Source organism: Mesoplodon densirostris, chromosome 16 (assembly GCF_025265405.1).
Source record: "Mesoplodon densirostris isolate mMesDen1 chromosome 16, mMesDen1 primary haplotype, whole genome shotgun sequence".
Lineage (NCBI taxonomy): Eukaryota > Metazoa > Chordata > Mammalia > Artiodactyla > Ziphiidae > Mesoplodon > Mesoplodon densirostris.
In genome coordinates this window covers 54284574-54300056 of record NC_082676.1, presented here as the reverse complement: position 1 = coordinate 54300056, position 15483 = coordinate 54284574, and the positions used below count along the sequence as shown (strand labels likewise).

At 47.4% G+C, this 15483-nt stretch overlaps 1 protein-coding gene across 5 annotated transcripts in view; it reads right to left on the bottom strand.

Moving 5' to 3' along the window:
* Window positions 1-15483, bottom strand: part of MYH11 (myosin heavy chain 11) — a 110076-nt gene that overhangs the window by 63110 nt on the left and 31483 nt on the right. For 4 of the 5 annotated variants that reach the window (XM_060078192.1, XM_060078191.1, XM_060078195.1 and 1 more), the window contains exons 3-4: window positions 14221-14248; window positions 707-809 (exon numbers count right to left, since the gene is read on the bottom strand). In XM_060078192.1, the coding sequence (XP_059934175.1) occupies window positions 707-809; window positions 14221-14248 (131 nt within the window). Of the gene's footprint in view, window positions 1-682; window positions 810-14220; window positions 14249-15483 lie in introns of all 5 variants that reach the window. The other variant, XM_060078193.1, reaches the window with a different exon arrangement.

Here is a 15483-nt window from a genome sequence, read left to right as displayed (position 1 = left end):
TTCCCACGAGTCCAAAAGCTCAGTAGCTAGAATAACAGTGCCTCTCAGCCTCATCGCTGGACCCCATCCTGGCAGTACATGGCATACAGTCAAGGGCACTGGACCAAAGCCCATATGCTGAGTGACACCAATGTTCCCATCCCCTGGGGTTCCCATCTGAGGGACACATGGAGGAATGACAGGTGTCCCTCAACACTAGGGAATTTACAGAGATTCAGTTCAGGCAGTAGTTCTCCATCAGGGGTGACGGTGCCCCCCAGAGGGCACCTGGCAATGTCTAGAGACATTCTTGGTTGCATAACTGAGGGCAGGGGTTGCTACCAGCCTCCAGTGGGGAGAGGCCAGGGATGCTGCTAAAAATCCTCCAAGGCATAAGACAGCCCCACAATTACTCAGTCCAAAATGACTTTGGTGCCACGGGTGAGAAGCTTTGGTGTCAATCAAGACTCCTCTCATTTCACAGGATAGGACCCCTCGGGAGATGATCCTGGCTAAAGTGAGAAATCACCTAGACCCAAATGGGCCCACCCAGGAGGAAAAACATCCCTCTGGTGAGCTGTCTGGGGAGGGGCAGTGAAACACAGCCCTGAGTCCTTACAACGCCAAGTCCCGGCCTTCTTAACAGTGCTGTCCCTCCCTCGGTCAGCCCACGAGCCCGGAGGCCCAGCTGCCAAGCCGTGGCCACAGAGCAGGAACTACCACTCACCGTGATACTTGTGTCCTTCTTGCCCTTGTGGGAGGAGGCCACCACGGCCAGGTACTGGATGACTTTCTTGGTGTTTTCAGTTTTCCCAGCTCCAGACTCGCCTCTGAAAGACACGGGAAAAGTGACCCACTGGAAACAGCTCCACACAGGTGTTCTGTGGGTACTTTTCCACAGCTCCGTGCCATTTGCCAGATGGGGAAACTGAGGCTCCCAGAGGGGAGGAGACTTGCCCACCACTGGCAGAGAGCTGGGCTGGGTTTCAAACCCTGCTCCATATCTCAATCCACTCCTCCCGAGAGGATGCAGGAAAGGATGTAGATGAAAAGAGTAAAAGAAAAAACTGAGTTTTCCTAACAAGGTCCAAACTTAGGTTTATTTGGAACTGTCTACTTTTAAAAATAAATACTTCGTTTTCTAGAGCAGTTTTAGGTTCACAGCAAAATTGAGCAGAGGTACAAAGTTCCTATACACCCCTGCCCTGCTCCTTGACATACACAGCCTCCTCAACCATCAGCATCCCCCACCAGAGTGGTACACTTGTAACGATCGATGAACCCACATTGATGCATCATTATCACTCAAAGTCCGTAGTTTACATCACGGTTCACTCTTGGTGTTGTACATTCTATGGGTTTTGACAGCTGTATAATGAAATGTATCCACTATGACAGTATCATACAGAATAGTTTTACTGCAAATTATCTATTTAAAGACATTATTAGGGACTTCCCTGGTGGTGCAGTGGTTAAGAATCTGCCTGCCAATGCAGGGGACACAGGTTCGAGCCCTGGTCCGGGAAGATCCCACGTGCTGCGGAGCAACTGAGCCTGTGCACCACAACTACTGAGCCTGTGCTCTAGAGCCCACGAGCCACAACTACTGAGCCCACCTGCCACAACTACTGAAGCCCACGCACCTAGAGCCCGTGCTGTGCAACAAAGAGAAGCCATTGCAATGAGAAGCCCATGCACCGCAATGAAGAGTAGCCTCCGCTCCTGCAAACAGAGGAAGTCTGTGCACGGCAACAAAGACCCAATGCAGCCCAAAATAAATAAATTTTATAAAGAAAAAAAAAAAGACATTATTAGCCTTGTTAGAGATGGAATGATCAGGCAAGAGATTGCCTTCCAGGAAGGACATAAGTACCTCTCAGAGTACCAGGATATAAGTTACAATTTTTTGAAGCTCCCCTACAAGAAAGGAGTAGAAGGAGAAGAAGAAGAGGGAGGGGGAGTGGGGAGAGGGAGGAGAAGGAAAAGGGGAAGAAGAAGAAGAAGAAGAAGAAGGGGACGAAGGAGAAGAACTGCTTATCCCATCAGCCACTGGACAGACATAAGCCCCTTCATCCTCTGGAGAACTCCATTCTAATGGTCAGGCGGCTAGCTAATGATCTCAGTCAAGTATCAAAGAATAAACCTGGTTGAAGTAATTCATGCTAAAGTGTAAATGACTGATAAGTTTAGATCAGCAGGGCGTTGTTTGTCTTATCAAAAGACTACTCCTAGAATATGAGCAGTGGAGTATTTTACCAAAATGGCCTTCTCGAACCAGCTACCTCTCTTGGCCACTGGAGATCATGGTCGTGGAATTGTTTCATCCAAGGATTCCAGACACTGCCTCTGACTCCCACTATTCTCAGTGAAAGGGAAAGATGACTTCAACCAAATCTTTCCTCCCTTCTTGTCCTCTCCTCTGACTTTCTTCTGTTTTTTGTTTTTCCTTCCTTTGCCTAGACTCTCATTTGCTGAGCTCACTGAATATTCTGAAACGTACTAATTTTTTTCAAGTCTGAATTTGTCTACCCCGAGGTCAGTTCAAGGTTCTCCACGCTGAACGACTGCCACCAGCGCTAGTGCAGTGCTTGCCCTTTTTCCTAATTAGAAAATAAAGAAATTAACTTGCTCTGCCAAGGGCCCATTAATAACTTTGCTCATGGCTTGGGCTTCCCTGGTGGCGCAGTGGTTGAGAGTCCGCCTGCCGATGCAGGGGACACGGGTTCATGCCCCGGTCTGGAAAGATCCCATGTGCCGCGGAGCAGCTAGGCCCATGAGCCATGGCCACTGAGCCTGCGCGTCTGGAGCCTGTGCTTCGCAACGGGAGAAGCCACAACAGTGAGAGGCCCGCGTACCGCAAAAAAAAAATAATTAAAAAAAAAATAACTTTGCTCATGGCTAAACAGAAGAAAGAGAGAAAGAGGAAGGAAGGAAGGGAGAAAGGGAGGAAGGGAGGGAGGGAGGGAGGAAGAAAGAAAGAGAGAGAAAGGGAGAGAGAGAAGGAAGGAAGGAAGGAAGGGAGGAGGGAAGGAGGGAGGGAGAGAAAGAAACATGTGTCCTGAATTGTCAGACGCAACCCCATGGGTCACCATCCGGAAATCAAGTGTCTGATCTCCAGGAAGGTTGAAACATCTCTCCACGTCTCACGACGATATTAACACTGTCCTCTCCCCTTTCCTAATGGCCTTTATTCCCAATGGTCACATTATTTCATATGGCCTCAGAGGCACTTTGTGAAATGGGAGCCATGGAGGCATTATCTTCATTTTCTTGAGGAGGACAATTGAGTCCAAAAAAATTTTTTTTCTTTAATTTTAAGGAGAGAATTGACTTTTCAAGGGGAGTGGAGGCCCTATGCTAATTGTTTCACATGTATTATCTCCTTTACCTCCCCTCCCCCAATGCTGAAGGTAGGACATATCACTTTCATGTTATTACAGTAGAGGAACTTTGGGCCAGAGTGGGTAAGCAACTTGCCCTAGATCACACAGCGAGGCAAGAGCACACACAGCATTGAAATCAGGTCTCTGGTTCCAATGCAATCAGGACCCTTTCTATGACATTTCACCAAGTCATTCCATGACACAGGCCTAACCCTCTAGGAACTTGCTTTCTAAGGTCAGAGGAAGGGAATGGGGAATAGGAATTGATATTTCTTGAACACCTACTCTATGTTATTGGACTCAGAAATCTTTTTATTTAATCCAACAACCTCATGAAGGAGTCATTGATTATCCCCATCACCCACCTGGGGAAACTGAGGCTCAGAGAGGCTGAAGTCGTGTTCTAGGTCATAACTGCTCCTGCTATCACACAGGTAGGGAATAGAGGAGTGAGATTTGAATTCAGGTCTGCTTGATACCAGAGCCCATGCTCTGCCCACTACACTTTTTTTTCCTTTTTTACACATGAAATTATTTTCAAACATTATTTAACACAAGTCTTACAAATATATCACATTAGCTGTGGAGGAAGTTAGATATTTTATAACTTCAGGGCTATAATTTATTATTGGCAACAAAAGGCAAAAAAGCTCACTGCCAGCATGAGGGCACAGTTTGAAGCAACTGAAATCATACAAGCATTGCTTCATAAACACCGATTTTTGAGTGGCATAGTTTCAGAAAAGATTGATTTTTTTGTTTTTGTTTTTTTGCGGTATGTGGGCCTCTCACTGCTGTGGCCTCTCCCGTTGCGGAGCACAGGCTCCGGACGCGCAGGCCCAGCGGCCATGGCTCACGGGCCCAGCCGCTCCGCGGCATATGGGATCCTCCCAGACCGGGGCACGAACCCGCATCCCCCGCATCGGCAGGCGGACTCTCAACCACTGCGCCACCAGGGAGGCCCAGAAAAGATTGATTTTTAAAGGATATTTTAATTATGCTCTAACAGGTGTTTGGAATGAAATGCTATATTGCAGCTATCCGTATGAAGGTTTGGTCAGCATTGATTATTCGGAATGTCTAGCTCTGCAAGAGAGCAAAAAGGAAAGTGGTTTGAAATAGACAAACTCTTGTGGCATATAGTTTATATGACTAGAGGTTGTCATCAAACCTTGAAAATAGTCTTGATGTATTTAAGTGAAAGACGGTGGACACTAAGCTGTTATAGGAACAAACTATCCGTGTAGCTTATCCTTGGAAATTAAGTTACTGAGTTAAAGTTCTTAGTTTTAAAGACTAATAATAATCCATTTAGATCTTCTTTTCAAATCAGTTTACTCGTGAATGACTGCCATGTATTCATTCTAATTTGTCAATAAATTGGCATGAAAAGTTGGAAATTGATCTTTTCTTTTAACATTTTTATTGGAGTATAACTGCTTTACATTGTTGTGTTAGTTGCTGTTGTATAATAAAGTGAATCTGCTATACGTATACCTATATCCCCATATCCCCTCCCTCTTGCGTCTCCCTCCCACCCTCCCCATCCCACCCCTGTAGGTGGACACAAAGCACTGAGCTGATCTCCCTGTGCCCACTACATTTTATTTTTAGAAGTGCGACAAGGAGATAGAATGCAGGAAAGACAGAGCGAAGCCCCTACCCTACTCCATCAAGGAGTTCTTCCATATATTCTGGGAGCCTTCACTTGCCTTAATAGGCTCTTTGAAAATGTGACCAGGAACCAATGAACCAAGCCACTCAGTCATTCACACCTTAGTATGAATTATTTCAATTAGGCTAATGTCAGAACCCTTGACAGACATCACTCCAAACCAAAGGGGCCAGGTTCTGATCAGAGCAAGAAGAAGGAGAGAAAATCTGAGGAAAACTACCTATGTAGCTGATCCTGAGCCCATTCAGATCCAAGGCAAGAATCAGGACAGCTGTGCACATAGCAACCCCAGATCACTACTGCCCGCTCCTCTTTCCCACCATGATTTCCTCATTCTCCATCTCTGCCTTCAGCTTCTCCCACTTCCTCCCTTTCACAACAAAAGACATTTCACAACAAAGACATGGTCATTGGCATGACCATGACTGTGGCCCTGGTCTTCCACCTTGCAAGGGCAGGGAAGTGAGACACAGACTCTGGGAATCTGTTTCTCCCCACGTGGCTGCTTTGCTCAACAGTTTCCAAGTTTTACTGATAAAAATAAATTATCCTAGGAGGTTGTGCCAAAGAAAACAATCCAAGCTCCAGGCTCATGGGCATCTGAAGACTGACGTGCTCAGGGCTGCTTCAGAAACATTAATACCTTTGCTTTTCTGACCCCTGGACTCTGGGGATGAAGACGTCTTCCTGGTCTGAGCTCCCTAAACCTTGGTGCTGTTTCTTAGGGGACTTGGTGCCCAGCTCCCTCATCCTGGAGGAGAACCTGGACTCATGACCATATATGGCCTCCTGGCCTTGTAATTACCCCACTGCCAAGTCCTTTTTTTTTTTTTTTTGCAGTATGCGCGGGCCTCTCACTGTTGTGGCCTCTCCCGTTGCGGAGCACAGGCTCCGGACGCGCAGGCTCAGCGGCCATGGCTCACGGGCCCAGCCGCTCCGCGGCATGTGGGATCTTCCCGGATTGGGGCACGAACCCATGTCCCCTGCATCGGCAGGCGGACTCTGAACCACTGCGCCACCAGGGAAGCCCTGCCAAGTCCTTTTAATCAGTCCAGCCTCAGTGGCTGGAAGGAGCTACCCAATGGCAGCTTAACCCCTCAGCCCCCAGCCAGGCTGGATTCATGGGTGTGTGACCTGTGCAGTCCCATGGGGACTATACTGAGGAGGCCCCTGTGCTTGATTTAATGCTCTGATGTTGCGATCTTGAATTTCTAAATTTTTTTTAATTAATTTTTTTTATTGGAGTAAAACTGCTTTACAATATTGTGTTAGTTTCTGCTGTACAATGAAGTGAATCAGCTATAAGTATACCTATATCCCCTCCCTCTTAGACCTCCCTCTCCCCCACCCCCCCATCTAGGTCATCACAGAGCACCGAGCTGAGCTCCCTGTGCTATACGGCAGGTTCCCACTAGCTATCTATTTTACACATAGTAGTGTATCTATGTCAAACCTAATCTCCCAATTTGTCCCACCCTCCCCTTCCCCCTCTGTGTCCACATGTCCGTTCTCTACATCTGTGTCTCTATTCCTGCCCTACAAATAGGTTCATCTGTACAATTTTTCTAGATTCCACATATATGCATTAATATACGATATTTGTTTTTCTCTTTCTGGCTTACTTCACTCTGTATGACAGACTCTAGGTCCATCCACATCTCTACAAATGACCCAATTTCATTCCTTTTATGGCTGAGTAATATTCCATTGTATATATGTACCACATCTTCTTTATACATTCATCTATCATTGGACATTTAGGTTGTTTCCATGTGCTGGCTGTTGTAAATAGTGCTGCAATGAACATTGGGGTACATGTGTCCTTTTGAATTATGGTTTTCTCAGGGTATATGCCCAGCAGTGGGATTGCTGGGTCATATGGTAGTTTTATTTTTAGTTTTTTAAGAATCTCCATACTGTTCTCCATAGTGGCTGTATCAATTTACATCCCCATCAACAGTGCAAAAGGATTCCCTTTGAACAAGGGGCTCAGCATTCTCATCTTGCATAATTTTACAAGTCAGGTAGCTGGTCCTAGCTCCTAGGGTTGAACACCATTTGAGTCCATTTCAGCCATGGTCTGCCATTGGTAGCAAAGCCAAATTGCCTCTGAATCTCAGAGCTGTTCAGTCCCTGGTCCTCATGTGACTCCCACCCCTGCAGCCAACAAAGTCCTCTGGATTTGTGCTGTCCAACTCCTATACATCCTACAAAGCCCAGTTAAGTACTGCCTCTATTTTGAGTACTGCCTCCAGCTCCCCAGGCAAAAGCAGTTCCTCTTTCCCCTGCAGCATCAATCAGCAGAATAACACAATGGGCTCCAGGGCCAGACTGCCTGAGTTCAAGTCTCTGCTCTGCCCTATGTGACCACGTGCAAGTCATTTAACTACTCCCATGCCTCCGTTTCCTCATCTATAAAATGGGTATAATAAAAGCACTTCTATGATTGTTATGAGGATTAAATGAGTGAATATATAAAACATTTAGAACAATGCCAGGTACACAAAAATGTTACCTATTGTTACTTTTACAACCATTTCTCTCTGTTTATATCACTCTGTTTATATCATTATCTTCAATATTCATACTATCATTAGTATGATAGTATGTTTATATTCTGGATTCTCTTGGGGAGGGACAAACCCAAGGACCTCTGGTAACACTGGGTCGACATTCTCCCAAGGGATCAATTGTCTGTGGCAGAATCACAGCTGTTCCCTTGAATGGATACTGTGGCTTTCCAATTTGCCGCAGTCTTCACCACTCCCTATTGCCACTCCCGGCCCACTTCACTCCTTTCTATTACCTGCCAGGCTCTCCTAGGCATTTGCATTTGTAGATCCTGGTCTGGGGTTAAGATGAATATCTCTAAACAGCCAGCTGTAGATTCACTGGCCATGCCTAAAAATGCATTAAGATAAAATACCCATGAGCATGGTTATTATGCATACTAATAGCTACCATTCTTTTTCTGTTACCCTATACTTTCTTCTTTGGTTTCACTTAGAATGGCTGGGGGCTTAGTGGAAATTTCAAATGTAACTTACAAGTAGCACTTGTGTTCACTGTGCATTAACATGTCATCAGGCACTGTGCTAAGAGCTTTTTATGAATTAACCCATTTATTCCTTACAACCACTCTGTGAGGTAGGTGCAGTTGTCCATTTTCTAGATGAAGAAACTGAGGCTCAGACAGGGTCAGTGGCTTTCTGTAGATCATGTCATGAGAATATGACAGAGCTGAGACCAGGGCTCTGTTCTTTTTCATCTAGCACACAAGCCACCCCCAAAATGAAAACCTGGTCTGTCTGGAGCCCAAATGTCCTCCTGTTGCCTTGCTCAGTGCCTCTGAGTGTTGTCACAGCATCACTTAGGAGTGAAAGGGACCCAAATGCCCCACTATCACTTTAATTCCTCAGCCAGGAGAGTCAGCTAACGGTCTGAGGACCCCAATCTCTGGGTGGGCTCACTCCCAGCCCAGGCTCCCCAGGAGCCAAGACTGGGGGCCCCTCGTTAACCCCTGCAGCCACCAGGTAACCTGAGAAGTCTTCCTACCACAAGGCCTGCACCGATGGGTCAGCAAACTGGGGGATGAGCCGGACGCCCTCACTGCAAAGTGTGCGTCAGAATCTCCAGGACCCTTCAGTCCTCCCTGACTCACGCTTCCCGCCCTTCTGAGCTCCCAGGGGGCTGCAGAGGGGCAGCACCCCAGCTCCCTCCCTCTGCTGGTGGAGGTTCAGCTCCCAGACACGCCCCTCTAGACCCCCACCCAGAGCAGACGGGGGGGTGCACAGCTCAGACACAGCCACCCCTTCAGCGTCCCCTGTGTAGACGACCCTTGACAACTGTTTCCAATCCCTGCCAGCTTGCTGACTGGCCCTGCAGCTTCACAGTCGCCCAAGACACTAGATAAAAACACAGGTTTCCCCAGCTCTACCCCAGATCCACTGAGTCAAGAGCTGCTGGGGGTGAAGCCAGGCCATCAGTCTCTTGAACTAATTGCCCAGGAACTGATGTGCAGCCACGTTTGTCGAGAGAGGTCTAACAGAGCCCACACTGGAGGTATCTGAGGTGGTTTTTTTTTTTTTTTTTTTTTTTTCTGTACGCGGGCCTCTCACTGTTGTGGCCTCTCCCATTGCGGAGCACAGGCTCCGGACACGCAGGCTCAGCAGCCATGGCTCACGGGCCTAGCCGCTCCGTGGCATGTGGGATCTTCCCAGACCGGGTTACGAACCTGTGTCCCCTGCATCGGCAGGCGGACTCTCAACCACTGCGCCACCAGGGAAGCCCCTCTGAGGTGGTTTTATGCAGTTCATGGTCAAGCAAGCAGGGCTCAGCAGAACTCTGGTTGATACTAACCACGGCGCTGCATCAGAACCCCAGCTGCCAATCATGGGCACCTGCACTGTGCCAACATCGTGCTCAGCTCACCCCCTACACAACTCTTTCAATTCTCTCAACAACCCTGGGAGGTAGGCACAACTGATACCCCCATTCTACAGATGAGGAGACTGAGGCTGGGAGGTTTAACCAACTTGCCCAAGAACAAATTGCTGGCATGCAGCACAGCAGGAAAGCGAACCTAGATCTGTGCCTCCATAGCCTCGCCAGCTAAACACAGTGGCTACTCTCCTGAGACATCTGCGCCCCTTCAACACTGCACTGTGTTATCAAAAAAACCTTTGAAAACCCTGCAGGCCTCTGCCAGAAAGTGTTTCTCCCTCTTCTTCAGAAACAGGGTGGAAGGGATGAGGGCAGGTGGGGTCAAAGTAGGAAGCCTGGTTGGGAGCGAATTCAGGCTGTGGGTGAAGCAACCAAGGCAAACCCCTGGGAAGCCTGCAGTTTCCCAAGAGTCAGCACTGGCCCCAGGGAGAGTGACAGAGACACCTGTTGGCCTGAGTTGCCTCCCCTGAAGGGGACAGTCGCCTGACACCAGCATCTCCTGCCACTGAGTCCCAGTCCCCCAGACCCTGGGGCATCAGTGCTTATCCCCAAGTGGCACTCTGGCCTCCTTGAATGATCAGAAAGATCCGCTCTAACCTCTTGTCCATACGCTCACCCCAGCCTGCAAGGCCCTGCATGACCGTGTCCCCGACCACATCCTCCTACCCTCCTCCTTCCTCCCTGCGCCCCACCCACTCAGACCGTCCGACCCTCAAAACACAAGTGGTTCCCACCTTAGGACCTTTGCCCTCGCTGTTCCCCACCCGAAACTCCTCCCCCAAATCCTCCTCGGGGCTTGCTTCCTGTCATCACTCGGGTCTCAGCTCATACCCCTAGTGGTTGAGCCAGGGCGGACAGGCTGCAGCTCTTTTCCTCCAGATAGATGCACTAAATACGAAAGATGCCAGCCATTCCTCACCCCCTGATGCCACAGTCCACGGTGGGGCAGGGGATGGTGGGGCTGTGGCTGGCTCATCAGTGAAGGCCAGCGAATGAGGGTTGGGCCCTCCAAAGGCCTCAAGAAATTTAGGTCCAGGTCTCACTATCGACAAAAACTCGCTGTGTGCCTCTGGGCAAATCTCATGACCTCTCTGATTTCCTCCTCTATAAAAATGAGGTAACTGGACTTGAGCAGTGGGTTCTCTGCTCTGCCAGGACACAAATGTTAGTCATGACATATGAATATCTAGCTTACAGGGCTTGGTTCTTAGTCAGATATATACATAGTAGTCATATATGAGTATGTGTGTCTGTATATATAGATATACATATACATATTCATATACATACATATATATATGTAACCCTCACAACAACCCTATTAAGTACCATTATCATCATTCCCACTTCCCCACTTTATAGTGAGAACGTGGAGCCCTGGAGAGGTTAAGTTTGTACCTGAAGCTACAAGCTAGTGAGAGGTAGAGCCAGGATCGAAACCCGGGTGGTCTGGCTTGTAACCCCCACTCTAAGGAGGCTTTCAATGACATAACTCGGTGGACAGTCCCTTCCATGGATGAACCTAGATTCTAATGAGAACTGCAGAGAAGTGGAGTCACATTTGATATGGAGGCTGGGGACCAACAGCCTGTAAGTCAACACAATCAATCACAGAAAGGTAAAATTGAAAAATCCCTTAAAACATCCCCAAAGCAATGCATCTGTGACTTGGTATGCAACACCCCTCTAAAGCAGCCTCTGTGTATAAATGCCAACTAGATGCAGGGATTCCAAGTGTGCAATATGGACAACGCAGTGGGGAGAATGAGCTCGGCAAGGCGAGATGCTCACACTGTCAGGGCCACAGGGGAACGAGACTAGTGGAGGGATAAGCAGACTCCCATGTCTATTCTCACCCTCACTCTGGAACACATCCATTGGGTGGATGGTGGTGACCTCACCCACACTAGATCCGCCAGTGCTAGTTTTCCTCCCGAAGCGTGTGGTTGGTTTCTCTAAGCTACATGCACAGTATGAGACCCCAGTGTCAACAGCCATGACCACCCCTGACACATACAACTCACGCTGGCCATAACCAGCCTGCCTGTGTGCTATTGACCCAATTCTCCACCATAATTATCACCCTGCCGCCGCCCCACCCCCTCAAAGCAATATTTGGAATACAAGTGAATGAAAGGGAGATATTACTACAGAGACCAACTTGAATCCACTTTCATATTAAATAATATGAATCATTCCCAATTTTGATGCTCTATGAAAATTTCCTGCAACGCTTGTAACTGACCAGGTGTGTGGGGGGGGCAGGAAGTGCAGTCTCAGTTATCTCTGAGGACCCTTCCTGGCCCAAAGTTCTGGGACAGAGGTTGTAAATAGGTGGCCCATTGGCAAAGCCAGCCCACAAATGGACTTTATTTGGCTGGAGCTCTGTGTATATGTGTTCATGTAAATTAGGTGCCAATGTTTAAAAATTTGATATTTCACATAAAAACCTAGATTTCCAGCTTCTATTGAAATGTAGGAAAGTCTGGCAACATTGGACCTGCATTCCCCCCTGGCAACAGTGGGCAGAAGATGGGTAGCAGCTCCCCCCCTCAGATGGGCCATTTTGTCCAGTTCACCACACTCCCCACCATTCCCTACTGTGCTACACCCAGGACTTTTCACACATTAACAGTACTTGGTTGACCTTGATTGGCCTTTGAGTTTGCAACCACAGTCCTAAATGTCCTGTAATACCTCTTCTCAGACAGAAGGCTTTTGTTGGGAGACACACTCTGGCCAAACTGATCTCTCAGTTTCTCCAATAGAACACGCTCTATCTGACCTCAGGGTCTTTGCATATGCTGTAAACTCTTCCTCTCTTTTCTTCATCATCTCTGCATCACTTCTTTGGGAAATCTTTAGTGTTCTCCCCAGTTAGAACTTCTCTGATTTACACATTCTCTTAGTTCCTTACATGTCTCATTCTTCATAATTTTCAGTTTGTAATTACACATTTCTTTAAGTGATTTTTAAAATGTGTATGTATTTTTTTTAATTCCTGAAAAGGTAGTACCTTCACAGGATCAAACAGTAAATTCAAGCAGTACCAAAGGGAGGTGTGTAATTATTGTCCTAGTGGCTGTCTTCCCTCTTGAGAAGAGGGGTCATTTATTTTTGGTTCATTCCTATACGCCCAGTACTCACCAGTGGGACAGACCCATTCAATCTGTTGAATAGTGAGTGAGACAGGAGTGGGTGTAGAGGTGAAGAAGGAAGGAAGGTGTATTAGTTTCCCATTGCTGCTGTAACAAATTATACAAACTTAGTGACTTAAAACAACACAAACTGATTATCTTACAGTTCTGGAGGGCAGAAGTATGACATGGATTGTACTGGGCTAAAACCAAGATGTCAGCAGGGTTGTGTTTCTTTCTGGGAGCACTAGGGGAGAGCCCGTTTCCTTGCCTTTTCCAGCTTCTAGAAGCTGTTCTCATCATGGGCTTCCTCCATCTTCAAAGCCAGCAATGGTGGGGTGAAGTCCTTCTCACACTGCATCTCCCGCTGACTCCTCCCCTGCCTCCCTCTTCTACTTGTAAGGACCTTGTGATTACATTAGGCCCAGCTGGATAATCTAGGATCCCTTCACTATTCTAAGGCCAGCTGATTAGCAACCGTAATGCCATGGCAACCTTCATTCCCTTTTGCCATGTCACCTGACACATTCACAGGTTCTGGTGATTAGGAGGTGGAGACCTTGGCAGGACCATCACAGGCACTTGTATTGCACTTTGCTTTATTGCAATTTGCAGATATTGTGTTTTTTTTACAAATTAAAGATTTGTGGCAACACCCAACAGCATTCGTTCACTTCATGTCTCTGTGTCACGCTTTGGTAATTCTCGTAATATTTCAAACTTTTTCATTATTATTCTATTTGTCATGGTGATCTGTGATCGGTGATCTCTGATGTCACTACTGCAAAAAGATTGCAACTCCCTGAAGGCTCAGATGATAGTTAAGATTTTTTAGCAACGGGCATTTTTAAATTAAGGTGTGTACAGTTGTTTATTTAGATATAATGCTATTGTACACTTAATAGACTACAGTATAGTGTAAACATAACTTTTATATGTACTAGGAAACCAAAAAATCTGCCTGACTCGCTTTACTGTGATATTCACTTCATTGGAGTGGTCTGAACTAAATCCACAAATTCTCCAAGGGATAACTGTATTCTGCCCACCACAGGAGAGATTTTCCTGAACACTGAAAACCCTCTGAATGATTCTAAGTTTAGTTAGTATCTCCTGACTATGTATCCAGGTCTTCAAAGAAATAATGACACCAGCGACCAAATATGGCACAATGTGGTTACGAATTGTGAAATTTGAGGGTGATTGTTTAACACATTGTTTAACACAAGTCAAGACTTCCTCACCAACGGAAATGGCATCTACCTTCACAGAGCTGTTATGGAATTAGATGCAATTCTGTCTGTAAAATATTTAGTTCAGGACCTGGCACACAGTAAGTGCTCAATAAATGCTGGTTTTTAAAAGGGGGTGGTGCAGAACAAGATGGCACCAGGTATCACTGGCAGTTTAGGGGTGCCAGCCTCAGCATCAGAACATTTGTTCAACAAATGTTTAGTGAGCACCGACGCTGTGCCAGGGACAGGGCAGGGGCAGGGTGCATGGAACAGCAAACACATCAAAGAGCCCTGTTCTCATGGACCTTTTTCTTTAATAGGTTGGATCTTGACTCTAGAAAAACAAAAGAAAAAGCAGCTCCACTTACGTGCAGAGAATGGACTGGTCCTCTCGATCTGAGAACAGAAAGAAAAAAAGAGCCATGAGTTAGAATTTGCTCTGAGCTGAGGGTCTGGATATGGTGCCTCCCAGACCTCCCATTTAAGCTCCTACATGCTGGCCCCACTGGGGCGACAAGGGGCCAGCTGGGCTCATTGCCCAGGGCATAGGGGATAAGACCAAAGCCAAGAGGGCAGCAGGGCTCTTTTAGATACTTTTCCCGACCCCCTCAAGTCCTGGAGGCAGCCCCAGAAAGATACCGGAGACTGACTCGTTCAGGAGGCAGTGAGAATCTCTGCCCCACCAGCTCTGGAGGGTCCCAGGAGACCCACTCTGCCCAGATTAGGTCACAGACAGAACACCGACTTTGGATCCAGAGAGACTGGCATTCCAACTTGGCAACTTCCCACCTCTATGGCTTTGGGCAAATACTCTTAACCTCTCCATGGTTCACTTTTTTTATCTGGAATATGGGGTAGTGGACATTTTTGGTTTGAAAATCCAGTATCCATTTCCTCTTCTTCCGAGAAGAGCATCCTACAGTCCTTAAGGATCCATGTTCCCTGCCCACCCCACCCCACCCCCCGCCATCATGTACAGTCTTGGTGGGACTGACCCACAAGCTACCCCAGCCAAGAGGCAACAACGTTTCCTAGGCTATGTCAATCAGAATCTCTGAGCTCAAACTCGAGCTGGATCAAGGATGGAGAAGCACAATGGAGGTCCTGAGGGGGCCTCACTTCCTGCCCCCAGAGCCCAAACAGCCCCGTTTTCTAACATTTTCTGAGGCTGGCTCCCCACTCTTCCCACCCCATCTGTGAGCTCCCCAATACTCCTCCAGAAATTCCTTTTTTAGATAAGTTCTCTGTCACTTACCACCAGAGAACCCTGGTGGGTGCACAGGGCATCGTGAGATTAAACGTGATTAAGCAGACATTACTGACCACCTTCTGCTCTTAAAGGGGCCTTAGGGGGTGGAGCCAAGATCCCCTACGAGGGACACGAGGAAGGTTAAACACCTCAATCATCAGCCAGTTAACCATAACTGAGAAAGCAGAGCATCACATCCTCTGCTGGGCAATGGTGAAGCAGCAGGCATTTCTAAACTCCATTCCCTGCTCCATCCCCAGCATGACAACCCTCAGCCTCTTATGATCAAAGATCTCCCGGGATCTTGTGACATCCTCCTCCAAACCCCTTCTCAGAGTAATCTTTCTAACATGCTGAACTGCCTGATCACTCTGCTTCTTAA